The 14278-nt window shown below is 35.4% G+C and overlaps 4 protein-coding genes across 5 annotated transcripts; 2 read left to right on the forward strand and 2 right to left on the reverse strand.

Annotated features, from left to right (window-relative positions):
* Nucleotides 1–3173: 3173 nt before the first annotated feature.
* On the forward strand, nucleotides 3174–4216 carry LOC135837721 (V-type proton ATPase 21 kDa proteolipid subunit c''-like). Its single transcript, XM_065353093.1, has one exon. It carries the CDS (start codon nucleotides 3290–3292, stop codon nucleotides 3914–3916), a length of 627 nt encoding a protein of 208 aa, XP_065209165.1. The 5' UTR covers nucleotides 3174–3289; the 3' UTR covers nucleotides 3917–4216.
* On the reverse strand, nucleotides 4200–12148 carry Not3 (CCR4-associated factor Not3). Of its 2 annotated transcripts, none has more exons than XM_065353090.1 (10): nucleotides 11988–12148; nucleotides 11330–11562; nucleotides 11102–11257; nucleotides 10827–11009; nucleotides 10328–10732; nucleotides 9858–10245; nucleotides 9466–9783; nucleotides 5145–5380; nucleotides 4846–5055; nucleotides 4200–4761 (listed from the first exon to the last, which is right to left on the reverse strand). In XM_065353090.1, exons 1-10 carry the CDS (start codon nucleotides 12010–12012, stop codon nucleotides 4663–4665), a joined length of 2253 nt encoding a protein of 750 aa, XP_065209162.1. In that variant the 5' UTR covers nucleotides 12013–12148; the 3' UTR covers nucleotides 4200–4662. The 2 variants fall into 2 exon arrangements, with proteins under 2 accessions (XP_065209162.1, XP_065209161.1); XM_065353089.1 differs by having other exon boundaries at nucleotides 11943–12145.
* Nucleotides 12149–12490: 342 nt separating this feature from the next.
* Nucleotides 12491–13271, forward strand: LOC135837723 (protein FAM136A-like). The gene has a single exon (XM_065353095.1). It carries the CDS (start codon nucleotides 12701–12703, stop codon nucleotides 13151–13153), a length of 453 nt encoding a protein of 150 aa, XP_065209167.1. The 5' UTR covers nucleotides 12491–12700; the 3' UTR covers nucleotides 13154–13271.
* Nucleotides 13262–14190, reverse strand: Pop5 (POP5 ribonuclease P/MRP subunit). The gene is made up of 4 exons (XM_065353094.1): nucleotides 14028–14190; nucleotides 13802–13953; nucleotides 13558–13727; nucleotides 13262–13483 (listed from the first exon to the last, which is right to left on the reverse strand). The coding sequence occupies exons 1-4, from the start codon at nucleotides 14045–14047 to the stop codon at nucleotides 13343–13345; spliced, it is 483 nt and encodes a 160-aa protein (XP_065209166.1). The 5' UTR covers nucleotides 14048–14190; the 3' UTR covers nucleotides 13262–13342.
* Nucleotides 14191–14278: the final 88 nt, after the last annotated feature.

Raw genomic sequence — 14278 nt, forward strand, 5'->3', positions numbered from 1 at the left:
TTTTTTCTTCCATATTTTAATCCTTGGATTTGGTCGATCTTCATCAGAAAAGCACTACCTATAACTTGTAGAAAATGGACGAATTTCTGAATTTTAACTTTGAGAAACATTAAAGCGGACGCTGTCATAAAATTACCTACTTATGTCAAATTTTCACAGAAGACTTATTGACGTTCTGATATTTTGTAATGTAAGACTTGAAAACTTGGAAAAAATCGTCAAGAATCCCTATCAATGAGATTTCATTTTCAAGTTTAGAGCAAAAAAACATATCCATGACTTGAAACTATCTTTGCAGAGGAGACTTCGCCACCATTCCAAAAAAAAAAAATTCAACTTTGTGGACCTCTTATCATTTATGTAGGTGGTGAGTATTGTAGAGGTGACAGAGAAAAGGGTTTTCTGGAAAAAAGAATTATCTATAAGCAATCTGCACAGTGATGAAAAATTTTCACCTAATTACGAGTACCTAGGTATCTATAGACATCAATTTTCATATTTCTCAATATTCTTCAATTTTGGGGGCCTCATAACAGAGGACCACCATCATTTGGAGGACAAAAGGGTGCTTTTCTTGAAAAGGTGGTTATCTACATATAAGTGCTCTGCTCAGAAATGAAACATTATCAAAAAATTTGCATAGATATGAATTTTTCATTTTTTTGTTGATTTTTTTCAACTTTGAGGGGCTTTATAGGTAACCAACATGGTTTGGAAGACCGGGGGAAGGTTTTTATTTAAAAAGAGTTTATCCAGAAAGATTCTGCGCATAAATAAAAAATTTTCAAAAAATTTCTACAGATATCAATTTTTAATATTTTTTTTATTTTTCCCAAATTTGAGAGGCTCCATGCAAGAGAGCCAAAATCATTTGGGGGTCCAACAATGGTTTCTTCTTGAAAAGGGGGTTATGTAGAACAATTCTAATGTGAAAATGAGATATTTTCATCAAATTTTCCAAAACTTTGATTTATTATCATTTTTTGTGGTTTTTCCAACTTTGAGGGGCTCCTTACTAGGGGGCCAATATGGTTTGAAGGGCCGGGGAAATTTTTTTCTTAAAAAGGGGATTATTTAGAAACATTCTGGCGCAGAAACAAAACATTTTCATGAATAGAACTTTTTTTTGATTTTTTTGATTTTTTTGATTTTTTCCCCACTTAGGGGGCTACCGGCACCACTTTTTTTACAGATAGGGGAAAAATAAAAAATAGGGAATTATTTTCTCACCTGAGGTCATGTTTTTGGGAGGTGGGAGCTACAAAATTCAAACTTTTCAAAATAAGGTACACCCTAATAAGTAGGGTGAAAATGTAATTCAGCACTTATATGTATACTCAAATTTACCATCATTGTGATGCTACCGATCGATTAGGCACATTTTTCAAAAAAAAATTACCGTCAGATCGAATTCAAAATTTTTCCTGCAGTTACTCGTAGGTATTTTCTGAAAAAAAAAAATTACTGGAAGCTTCGAAACAGTTCGAAATCACGACTAATCGATTTTAGAGGTCGGAAATAGGGTCTAATCCAAATTTCAGATTTTTTTTCGTCTGATATTTTCAAACACCTGAGGGCTGAGAGGCTGAGAGCATTTTGGATTTGAACCTTTTCAAAAAGATTTTGAAAATATCTGCTTAAATCGATCGAAAATGTTACAAAGATGGTAAATACGAATTCTAGTAGCTGAATTTTATTTCCACCCTATTTACAGCGTGCATTTTGAAAAATTGGAGAATCCGAAAATCTGCTGGAGGCTCGAATACAAATTATGGTTGTTTCGAATTTTTGACCCAAATTTAAATTTTTAAAAATTCACCAGAAATTAAAAAATGAATATCAGTACCTGGAGATTGGGGATCTGATATATTTTAGGATCATCGATCGATTTCCCTTAGTCCGGTTCAAAAACAAAAATTTTCCATTCGATTGAAATATGTACTTCCAGTTTTTCACGTTATAGGTAGAATAAGAATTTTGCGAAAATTTCAACTAATATAAATCCTGAGGAGGGTCCAAAACTGCTCCAAACAGTTCGAAACCGATCCCAAATTGATTCAGAGCGTTGAAAATAGCCAATAGGATAGGATACATTTCAAATTTCAGCTTTCTAGGTCTACTTGGTAAAATTTTGATATTTCCAATTTGTTTGGCCCAAAGAATAAAGATCGTCATAAATGGAAAAATGCACTTTTTCCCTTCAAGTTTAGATTGCTGGTGTATTTTTGCCATGCTTTTTCATTCCATGTTATTTGTCTGAAAATTTTTTTGACTGTTGGGAATTGGGATACCTCATTACCTCCTTTCTTTTTGTAAAATGATTAGCCAAGCTGTCCATTTCTATATTGAGCAGAGAAATTTACGCTAAACTTCGCTAAGCAAAGAGGTCATGAAACCTTTAGATGAAAAAAAAAACTCAGAGCGGCAGAACCAGTTGAACCACTGAACCAGATCAAAATGATCCAATTATTTTCTGCTGGGTAGGTAGATAGGTCTAAGTACATTATACTTGAATGAGTTGAAGTTCAACTTCAAAGTTCGAGGAGAAGCATTGCTTCAGCTCTTTGAAAGTTCAGAAAGTTGAAAATGAAAAATTGAAAAATCAAGACTCAAGTGAATGAAATCAGCTTGAGCTGTGAGCTCGAACTTGATAAATAAGCATACTCAATACTCATCTATAATGCTAAAAATAGTCTTTCTTTAATAATAATATTATTTTATAAATTATAATTTATTCCAAATGAAAGTTTTGGAAAAAAAATCATCAAAATTTCAAAAAAAAAAAAATAAAAATGAAAAGTTTTGGAAAAAAAATAAAAAATTAAAAAAATATTTTCATCCAAACCGAATCTCGTTCGTTCAATTACCACATGAAAACAGCGTGAATCTAGAGCAGCCCGATGATACCACACCCTAGCGCATGCACCGATCAATTTCTATACTCGAATAAAATCACAAAATTTCCCATTACCGGTTCAAAATCTCGAATAAAATATAATATCGTATTCCAATAATGAACTTTCAACTTCCCCAATCCCATTTATTCATCAAAAAGCCGAGCTTTTCAATTTCATTTTCACGTAAATTTTACTCCAATCGTTCGATTACCGAAGAAGAACGAGACTAGCCACCTGTTCATCGTACAAATTCGCCCTTCCTTGTGAATTTTTTTTCGCCCATCGAATTATCAGTTTGCTTTATCAACGAGAGAATGGTGTTATGGTGAAGTATCCTTTAAAATAGTCCTAAAATACGTATAATTTTCTAATTTAATATACTTAAATCCACCATGGAGTTACGAAGAACCGTGTTCTACATCTTCGCCTCATCTATGGCAACATTAATCACCGGAGTTACCTTATTCTACGTGCTAACAAACCGAGGTGAGAAGCTGAGCATCGGATGGTTCTTAGGGAACACCTCTCCTTTCATGTGGGCTACTCTGGGCATAGCCCTAGCGGTGGCTTTCTCAGTAGTCGGAGCTGCAGCTGGAATTTACACAACCGGAGTCAGTATAATCGGCGGAGGAGTGAAAGCTCCTCGAATCAAAACCAAGAACTTGATCTCGGTGATTTTCTGCGAAGCTGTGGCCATCTACGGACTTATCTTAGCTATCGTATTATCCGGTCAATTGGAAGTGTACACCGAGAATACCACCGACCAGACTATCAAAAACCAAAACTATCTGTCTGGGTATTTGATGTTTGGAGCCGGATTGAGCGTCGGTTTGGTCAACTTGTTTTGCGGTATGGCTGTTGGTATCGTAGGATCTGGAGCTGCTTTAGCCGATGCTGCCAATTCTTCGTTGTTTGTTAAAGTCTTGATTGTAGAAATTTTCGGTAGTGCTATCGGTCTGTTTGGTTTGATTGTCGGTATTTATATGACGTCGAAGATCAAGATGGGTGATAAATTGTAAAGATGTTAATGAGAACTATTGCGAGTGTTTGTACGTATATGTTAATGTACTTAAAGATGTTCTCTTCGTTGTTTTTCAGATATCTTGTCAATATTTTATTATATTATCGTTGTATTATATAGAGTTGATTATGTTGAATTCCTTTCACCATTATTATTATAAAGACTTATCATTTTATTCGTGTAAATAATTCGCATTCCGTACGTAGTACCTACTCTTTAACTTGTGTAGCATAAATTGTAAACGATTAGTAGAAAAAAAATGAGAAATTATTTTCAATAAATTATAATTTAAATTTTACTTTTATTTTTTCATCGGAAGTATAACAAAACACTTTACAAAGAAATGTACAGACTAACAAACAAAATTATTAAATTATGTTCCCAGCAAAATTACAAAATTTCAGTAACTGAGTAATAATGATTACTAAATGCATGAATAATTTATTATTGTAAAAGTCTTTTTCATTTTCTTTTTATCGTTATTCTTTCTGTTTTTTTAAACTAGAAAACAAATACGTTGATTAACGGTAGATATTATAGACGTCCACATTGATGAATCGACCGTTCGATGAGGAGGAAACGGTTGGTTGGGGAGTGGGGACAGGGAAATCTTTTTTTTTTAGTTGTTGTTTCGAAGTACACGTACAATATTTTTTTTAAAAAAATTAAAAATCTTTACGTTCCAAGTTCCAACGACACATCTACATAAATAAATTAAAAAACTTCCGAAAAAAGATACTCGATTCACGTTAGTTCTCTATCTTCGAGATATTTATATTCGAAAGTGAACCCTTCTTTTTTCCGTTGAGTCCATTTTTCGTAATCAAAATAAATATACGTTCCCTGTAAACCAAACCGAAACACATACGAATTAGTTCTGTACTGTTTTAAAAATACGAATTCTCTATCGAATGGTTCGCGACCTACCTGCTCGTATTCTTCGTTAATTGTTCTCGGTTCTTCGTGACGCTGGAACCACATCATGTACTTGGTATGAAACCTCCAACTTTGTTTTTTAAGCGCTTTCGCAGCTAAATACTGCGATTTCGTTCCTTCACTGTAGTAAAATATGAAAAATAGGGTATCGGTTGCTAGTTTAGCGTGGTACTCCAGTGTATCCGCATTAGCCAACGGTGTCTGTAGAGTAGAAAAAGAAAATCAAAATTACACATCAGAAACTTGCCACTAGTGGAATAATTTAATTGGGTGTTTGAGTCGGTACAGACCTGTGGATAATACGAAGGCGTTGTGCAAGGATTTCTTGGTAAATACGAGCGTAATCTTTCTGAATCTGCTGGATGAGGCATATGATTATACGTTGCCTCCATCATTCGGAAATTCAACTGTTGTTCCGGTGTCAGAGTGACTGGACCTAATGGAGCTACGCCTAGGATAGGAGGAATGTAAACTTCAGTCGTCGCCGTCTCTCTGTTATTCGCTACCACTGAGTTGAAATTTAGATCTGAAAAATTAACGTACGAGATTAATTAACGAAGGTCATCGAGTAAAGAGCAAAGAATTCGAAAAATGGCTCAATTTTTTCGAAATTGAAACTGCATTTCGTAGGCCTAAGAAATTCGGTTGAAATTCTGGATCATTTTCGAGGCATCGAGATCACCTCACAATAGAATCTTTACAACACTCGTTGACTCCGATCGAGATGAAATTTGGCTCACTCAAAGAGCATGTCAACCAGACCTCAGAACTAAATTTTTAGCTGCCCAAGTAGATTGTTCGATTTTTGATGAATTTTTGAAAACGGTGGAAATAAGGCATTGGTATATTCTTTTTTTTTCAAAAAGATTAAACTGGAGAAAAAAATCAGAAACTCGGTTTCTACAGTATGACACAAAAGTAGTGCCACAGGTGGCTTTTATTTCCAAGTGGAAAGAGGTAGCGAGATGAATGAAGCGGCGTTGAGCAGGGAAAAATAAGTGCTTTTAAAAGCAACCTTGAAAATTTCAGGCCCATGCACAGGTAAAGCTCTTTAATACAAGTATGGAAATAGATTATACTCTTAAGAAAGTCATAGGATTTTACGTAAGTTTTACGTACTGCGCAGTGCGCGAGCAAGCATCAAATCAGCTGTTCACGTACAACGTTGCACCCCATTGGTTGCTCCACCCACCTCCACCGCGTGACGACACCAACCTGCCATGCGCAGTACGTAATACATACGTAAAATGCTAAGACTTTCTTGAGAGCATAATCTATTTCCATACTTGTATTAAAGAGCTTTATGCACAGGGTGTCCACAAATTAAAAAACCGGTTTGGTAAAAAAATTCAAACTGGTTTTTATTGGCGCAATGTATTCTGCACACTAAGGCGACAAAAACGTGATATGAATTTTTTGAAACCGGTTCATTAATTTGCAACCAGTTAACAAAAAATACCCAAAAATTGTATGTAGGTAGAGAAAAAAACTTGGATAAAAGTTGTAGAGCGTGAAAAATTGAACGATTTTCGCTCATCAGATTTTGAAACCGGTTCATCAATTCGCAGCAAGCTATTGAAAGTTACCTGATTGCAAATCAATTAGCCATTTTCAAAATCCGATCAGCAAAAATGGTTCAATTTTTCACGCTCTACAACTTCTGTTCCAAGCTTTTTTCTTTATCTCCAACTTTGAAGTCATTGTCAAAAACTGGTTGCTAAATGCGAACCAATGAACCGGTTTCAAAATGTGATTTAACAAAATTGTGTAATTTTTCACACCCTACAACTCTTGTTCAAGCTTTTTTTCTCTACCTACATACAATTTTTGGGTATTTTTTGTTAACTGGTTGCAAATTAATGAACCGGTTTCAAAAAATTCATATCACGTTTTTGTCGCTTTGGTGTGTAGAATACATTGCGCCAATAAAACCAGTTCGATTTTTTTGACCAAACCTGTTTTTCAATTTGTGGACACCTGGGTTTGCAAACCAAGCAACCAGTGGTTGCTAAATGCGAACCAATGAACCGGTTTCAAAATGTGATTGAACAAAATTGTGTAATTTTTTACGCCCTACAACTTTTGTTCCAAGTTTTTTTTCGCAATCTCCAATTTTTTAGGTAATTTTTGATAACTGGTTGCTAAATGCGAACCAATGAACCGGTTTCAAAATGTGATTAGACAGAATTGTGTAATTTTTCACGTTCTATAATTTATTTGTTTCAGGTTTTTTTCTCTATCTACAATTTTTGGGTATTTTTTGTCAACTGGTTGCAAATTAATGAACCGGTTTCAAAAAATTCATATCACTTTTTTGTCGTTTTAGTGTGTAGAATACGTACATTGCACCAATAAAACCAGTTTGATTTTTTTGACCAAACCGGTTTTTCAATTTGTGGACACCCTGTGCATGGGCCTGAAATTTTCAAGGTCGCTTTTGAAAGCCCTTATTTTTTCCTACTTAATCCCGCTTCATTAATCTCGCTAGCTCTTTCCACTTAGAAATAAAAGCCACCGGGCACTACTTTTGTGTCACACTGTATACTAAATTCGATATCTCGAATCGACTGCCACCATTTTTCAGACTATCTGGAGCCTCCAGAAAATTTTGACTATTTTCCAAAAATTTCCAGTTGCTGCAGAAGGCGTTTTAATCAACTTTGGGAGCTGAAAATCCAATATTATCATAAGTTCGAAATTTCGAATCGATTAGGACCACTTTTTTTACAAGTTGAAAAATCTTGAATTCAAAAAAAATCACTCCAAATTTCGTCTATTACCACTATTTCCTCCCCCCAATCGATTGTCACCATGTTCCAGCCGATCTGGAGCCTCCAGCAAAAGTTGGTTTTTCTCCAGCAATTTCTAATCGCTCCAGAAAGTTTTTTAATGAATTTCGGCAACTGAAAATTTAATCCTGCCATTTCGTATTTGGTGAAGTATTGTGAGCAATTTGAAATTTCTGGAGAAAGTGAACTTGTACTGGAGCCTCTAAATCGGCTGGAAAATGGTGGAAATCAATTTGAAGGCTGGACTTTGGGGATAGACGAATTTTTTGACTAATTTGTTGCAAGAATTTCTTGACCTATTTGGTGATTTTATTGAGATTTTTCAACTCATTAAAAATTCACTTTTCAACTGAAATTTCTGGAGAAAGTGAACTTGTACTGGAGCCTCTAAATCGGCTGGAAAATGGTGGAAATCAATTTGAAGGCAGGACTTTGGGGATAGACGAATTTTTTGACTAATTTGTTGCAAAAATTTCTTGACCTATTTGGTTGATTTTATTGAGATTTTTCAACTCATTAAAAATTCACTTTTTAACTCGTCGCCTCGAATTTGTGATTCAAAGGCCTAATCAATTTGGAATGTAGAATTTACGATAGGATTGAATTTTTAGCTGCTGAAGCTGATTTCGACGTCTTCTGGAGTGATTCGAAATTGCTGGAGGCTCCAGATCGACTAGAAATCCGAGGTAATGAACTGGGGGGGGGGGGGAAAGAGTCAATTCTAAGAAATTGGTGCTTTTAAATAATTTTTTGCAAAAATTGACCCATTTTTGAGTTGTTTTTTTTTCTAATAAGAGATTTTTCAACTTGTTAAAAAATACACTTTTTAAATCATCATCCCGAATTTGCAATTCACAGATCCTAATCGATTAGAAAGTCGAATTTATGATGGGATTAAATTTTCAGCAGCCGAAGTTGATTTCAACGTCCCCTGGAGCGACTTGAAATTGCTGGAGACGCCAGATCGCCTGGAAAATTGTGGCAATCAACTTTGGGGGTAAATTCTAAGAGATAAAAGTGGAGCATTAAATAATTTTTTTTCAAAACTTGACCGATTTTCAATTTTTTTTCCTACTCTGAGATTTTTGAACTTGTTAAAATAATGCAATTTTTAGATCGTCATTTCGGAATTGTGATTCACTGGCCCTAATCGATTCGAAATGTCGAATTTACGATGGGATTAAATTTTCAGCTACCGGAGTAGAATTCGACGCCTTCTGGAGCAATTTAAAATTGCTGGAGAAAATTCAAAGTTGACTGAAAGCTCCAGATCAGCTGCGAAATGGTGGCAATCGTTTTGGAGGGTCGACTTAAGGAGGTAGGCAATATTTTTGAGTATTTTTTGCAAAAATTTACATTTTGGAAATTTTGGAAATTTTTCAACATTTTGTGATTTTTTAATTTGCAAAAAAAATACATTTTTCAATTCATCAATCACGATTTGAGATTTACGAGTCCTAATGAGCCTTCTATTTTTCATTTATTGAAGTTTTGGCAATATTAGGAGTGGATTAATTATTAGGTTTTCCGCTACCAACATTGATCAGAACGTCTACTGAAGCAATTTTAAATTTCAGGAGAAAAGTAGAATTTTGCTGGAGGCTCCAGATCGACTAGAAAATGGTGGCAATCGATTCCGCGGATCGACTTCAGAATATGAACCGATTTACAGATTTTCACCTCTGTACTTGAGCAACTGAAAATTTGGTTCTGAGGCCTGGATAAAATGCTCTTTCAGCGATTCGAATTTGAGCTCGATCGAAGTCGACCAGTTGTAAAGACACCCTCGATGTTGAAAATTTCATGAAAAACGAGTACTCACTTCGTGAACCGTCCAAATGAGGCATATCGAGCATAACTTTTTCGACGGAGTCTTGATTTTGAGCCATGTTTTTGAGCGGCGTCAGTGTAGCTGGCTGTTCGACGGAATGAGGAGGCGTTGAATTGGCCGGAATAGGAGAAGGTCCGCTGTGAGCTGATAACGAAGGCGAAGTCGATAGCCTACTCGCATTATGTTGTTCGTTATAATTAGAAAGAGCGTTTTGGGAAGCGTTATTAGCACTAGATGAGACTTGATTAGATGACACAGGCGCCGTCGAGCTTGGATAAGGCGGTAGACCGTTTTCGTTAGGTAAATGGCCTATGAAAAAAAACACACCATCGTCACATACCGGAAAGGTTTCATCGTCGTTTCGTAAATTTAATCAAACCTACCTATAGCATTCTTATTACTGAACGACGAATTGGCAGCAGCGGCGGTATGATGCTGCACGTTGGCAGCTGCAACTGTGGCGAAATTACCAGTCTGCGTTGTGGTAGCTGTGTTCGCTTGCGAAGTATTATGATGCGAATGGTGAGAATGATGCGAATGGTGATGACTGGCGGCGGTATTCGAAGTCTTTATTGATATAGCATTTACACTGGCAACCACCGTCGCTGTCGTCGTTGTCGTCGCTGACGATGAGGCGTGCTGCGATTGTTGTTTACCAATGGCACCGCTGCTGCTACCGGAGCTAGGCGTCGTCGAACCAGCACCGCCATTGCCACCTCCTACGTTGCCAACGCTGCTGGCACGAACAGGAGTTGGTTTTACAACCATAGTCTGTACAGCAAAGGAAAGAAAAAACACGTTTAATTATACGAGCATACCAACAAAGGGGTTAAAAAAAACGAGCTCCACGTACTGAGGAAACATTCACGTTACTACTCGTAGTGACTGGAGTACTCTGAGATAGTTTTTCTTTCTTTTTCTCTTCCGTTGATAATACTATAGTCGTCGTAGTAGTATCGGCATGACTCGTCTGCTGAGGTTGTAGCGGCGTTGGTTGCGGTAGAGGTTGCTGTGGTGGTAGTGCAGGCTGAGCCACAACTGCTGCTGCTTGTAGTAAAGGCGACGTATGAGCCGGAGATGAGGTCAAACTAGTCGGCGTACCGTTACTGTCTGTGTTGGCCGAGCCAGCGACACCGATTCGCGTTAATTCTACTTCGTCTATGCCTTCGATGTCGTCGTATAAGAATTCGTTTTCTTGGAAATCGGCATCTTGAGATGATTCGATGTAATACTCTATATCGTCTTTGATCTTTTTCACCTAGAATGAGAAATCGATCGTTAGAATGATTGTGTTTTCAGCCCGAAAGCGATGGGTGAATCGAGGAGATGGACGAGGAGTAGGAGATTCTCACCTGGTTTACTTCGACTGACATGTTATCTAACATTCTTAAAATAGTTTCTAGTTTTTTGATATGAAATCGATGTTTCTCGACCTTGGATTTTAAATCGTCTACTCTATCTTGTTTATCTTTATCTACCCTTTTCTTTTTACCACCGGCTACTAAAGATTCTATTTCCGATTCGAACTGGTCTACCTACAAAACACACAACAAAAAACAACAAACAATGAATAATAACCCATAATCGTTCATCCGATAATGAAATCTCATCGAAACGAATAATTTACTTGTAAATTTAAAGCATCGATAGCCTGTATCAACCACGAACTAATCTCTTCTTTTTCTTTTTGTGCTGGATCTAGTTTTTGAGCAGCTCCCAAACCCTCTTTGGAGTAAGCTTTCGTCTTCGTTTCCCTTTCAACCACTTTGAATCTTTCCATTTGCTGAAAAAAGCCATCGACATTCGTCACACAACCATTTCTACTCTAACAGCGTGAAAAATTATACAAAATTACCGTCTCGATCAACTTTCGATACTCCAGCAGGTTACTTTTATCTTTAATCTCGGCGGACGCGATCCAGCTTTTGATTTGGTCGCGTAGCCTTTGCAATTTTTTAATTTCTTTCTTAAGATCGCCTTCATATTTCTCTTTTTGATTAGCGTTTGCGGCATTGTGAACTTTTTGCCAGATATCTTCGAACGTTTCGACTCCTTCGGTAACTTTTTTCAAGCACCGTTCGATTTCGCCTGGAAAAAAGAACATCGCATAAAGTTGTGATAAACAAAGAACCGGTCTCAGGTATTCGTCTATTTAATCTAAGTTAATTATTTTAAGGTAGGTGTTTATTGAACGTTACAATTAAACGAAACGTTAACGATACTATTCGTTTCGTTAATCGTACAAACAATGATTCTAAATACGGAGATATATCTAAGTTAAACTAATCGTAAACAATACCCGATCAAGAGTACAAAGCAAGTTCGCCATAGAGGAATTTTTTTCACAAGGTAACTCGACAGGGTTATTGAATAAGAGAATATATATCGAAATGCTAAACTAACACCGAATTAAATAAATTAATTCGATGTAAACCTTATTTTATAGTATGCAAGTGAAATATACGTACCCGATTGTTTTTTAGTCCTCACCATAGTAGATTAATTTCACTTACCCTGTAGTTTTCGTGAAGCAGCCATAATAAAATTACATCATTAAATAATGAATACTTTGTTAAAATATTAATTCTTTTAATTCTTATAATAAAAACTTTACAAACTCGAATTATTTCAATTTTTTAACGAAGAAATTCAAGAGAAGACGATGATTTTTTTTGTTTATCATTCTTGTGAACTCGCTAGCATTGGGTGTTGCTATTTTCACAATATTCGTGCTTTTTTCGAAGGCCGTGAAAAATTCACGAAAGGCAAATCGCACCTAGAGGTGAAAATGAAAACTCGTTTTTTCACGAAGATTCAAAAACGATTGTTATTTTAATTACATAAAACAATTTTTGAAGCATGAAATTTGACATTAAACGTAAATATTTTTCAAAAAGTTGCCCAAAAGTTGATCAAAAAATCATTTCACTGTAATGGAAAAATATCAAGCTTTTGTTCTCCGGATTTTTCCATGTTGTGAAAATAGCTAAACCTTCGAGGTCCAAAACTCAAAAATTTTGAATTTTTTTTCTTTGAGATTTTCCTCAAAATTTTCCAAGTTTTCTGTCGTTATCAATGTGTTTTCTCCTTCGCGACCGGCTCGTTTGCCTTTAAAGAAGTGAAATTCAAGATTCAACTTCAAAGTACTCAGGGATGTGCATGAATTAACTCTGGTAAAGTACAGATTCAGCTTCGTATAATTGAAAATTATTGAAATTATTACATCATGGAAGAGTTCGTCACCCGAAAATCAATCGAAGAAAGTGCCAAACAATACGAACACAAAGTTCAAGAAGCTTACAACGATGTATATAAGTCACACACTCGAAGAATCGAAAGAAATATGTACATATGTGCGACCGATTGTTGCGATAACTCTACACATTCTTACGAAAAGGTTCAAAACTGCGTTGATAATTGTTCGATACCTTTAAAAAACGCTCAACAGTATGTCTCGAATGAATTCCAAGACTTCCAGAATCGTGTTCAAAGATGCCTAATGGTCTGCAACGATAAAATGAAAGATAAAATGGAGCTAGAGAAGAGTACCAATTTCACCGATAAACACAAGTCTGAATTCGAACAATGTGCTAATTCCTGCTTATCCAAGTATTGTGACATGTTACCGTCGATTGTGTTGAAAATTAGAAATACTTTGGACGATCATACCGTGATATGATGAGTGTAAAATTCATGAAAATCATGATCAATTTTAAAATATTGTGTTACCTCGTGTAATGTAGATGTTATTTTTTATGTCGTGGCTGTTCAATAAAAGATGATTAAATATTGAAAAATTAGATTTATTTATAATTGGTTTCAGTCTAAAAATAATTAGGTAATTTATGGTAAACACGAATGATCGATATTATTGAGAACTGCTTCTTTGTTTTTCACTGAGGAGAAGTTCTTCGATAGATGATAAATTACGATACTGTGCTTTGGTTTGCGTTTTGTCTTCGTCTTTTACACAATTCCATATCTTTTCGAGTTCTTTTTCTTGATGAATCTACGTTGAGATGAAGTTAATTAAATTTCTGGCTTAAATGATCGAGTTGACTTATTCACAGAAAAATACATTACTTTTAGATGAATGAAAGCTTGATGTAAAGTTGCAGTGATTCGAATAGTCTGTAATTGAACTGGTTCTTTTCCTAATTCTGTAATTAATGGTATTACTGTACATACGAATCTATGAGGACCATGTCTCATTTTCAAAATAGCCACTCCGGTACTTTCGTTACAATATTTACCTATAAAAGTAATGAAAAACATTATTAAAAAGCTCGTTTCGTATCATTTACGATGCTTTGATAAGCATACGAACATAAAAATCCTGTTTTCACTGCAGCTAATCCATAATCTCCATGAAGCTTTTGCACTTTTGACAACACAGTTTTATATAAATCGGCATTTTTGAAACTTCCATCGCAGATATTTCTATTCTTCTTGGTTAAAATGACTTTGATCGTGATGTATCTAGAGAATTTAAATCACAAATTAGAATAATTTTCTTTTGACGTAAGAATGAAGCGAAAAAGAAAAAGAAATACCTGTATTTGGATCGCACCATTGTGATTTTTCTGCTAGAGAAATGTTTATTTTTAATTATCAACTGTACAGGTTGCAATAATTAATCATATTTTCTAAAATTACGATAAAGTACAGAATTAATTTGCAATTTCCAATATTTATTTTCTTGGAAAGCCGGGATGATGTGATAAGAAAAAAAATTTCGTTCATCTGTCATTTGATTCGTGTTTTTAAATCCCCTCTCCTGACTTTTATCTGGTGTTTATTTGAA

The sequence above is a fragment of the Planococcus citri genome, chromosome 2, assembly GCF_950023065.1.
Source record: "Planococcus citri chromosome 2, ihPlaCitr1.1, whole genome shotgun sequence".
Lineage (NCBI taxonomy): Eukaryota > Metazoa > Arthropoda > Insecta > Hemiptera > Pseudococcidae > Planococcus > Planococcus citri.

Bases quoted from the DNA above. Each gene is read 5' to 3' on its own strand.
- LOC135837723 (XM_065353095.1), top strand. From the start codon at position 12,701: ATGGAAGAGTTCGTCACCCGAAAATCAATCGAAGAAAGTGCCAAACAA.
- LOC135837721 (XM_065353093.1), top strand. From the start codon at position 3,290: ATGGAGTTACGAAGAACCGTGTTCTACATCTTCGCCTCATCTATGGCA.
- Pop5 (XM_065353094.1), bottom strand. From the start codon at position 14,047: ATGGTGCGATCCAAATACAG. The intron at 13,954-14,027 runs GTATTTCTTTTT...TAAATTCTCTAG, and splicing joins ATGGTGCGATCCAAATACAG to ATACATCACGATCAAAGTCA. The intron at 13,484-13,557 runs GTAATGTATTTT...ATCTCAACGTAG, and splicing joins AAGCTTTCATTCATCTAAAA to ATTCATCAAGAAAAAGAACT.
- Not3 (XM_065353090.1), bottom strand. From the start codon at position 12,012: ATGGCTGCTTCACGAAAACTACAGG. The intron at 5,381-9,465 runs GTGAGTACTCGT...TTAATTTTTCAG, and splicing joins TCATTTGGACGGTTCACGAA to ATCTAAATTTCAACTCAGTG. The intron at 4,762-4,845 runs GTAGGTCGCGAA...TTTGGTTTACAG, and splicing joins TTAACGAAGAATACGAGCAG to GGAACGTATATTTATTTTGA.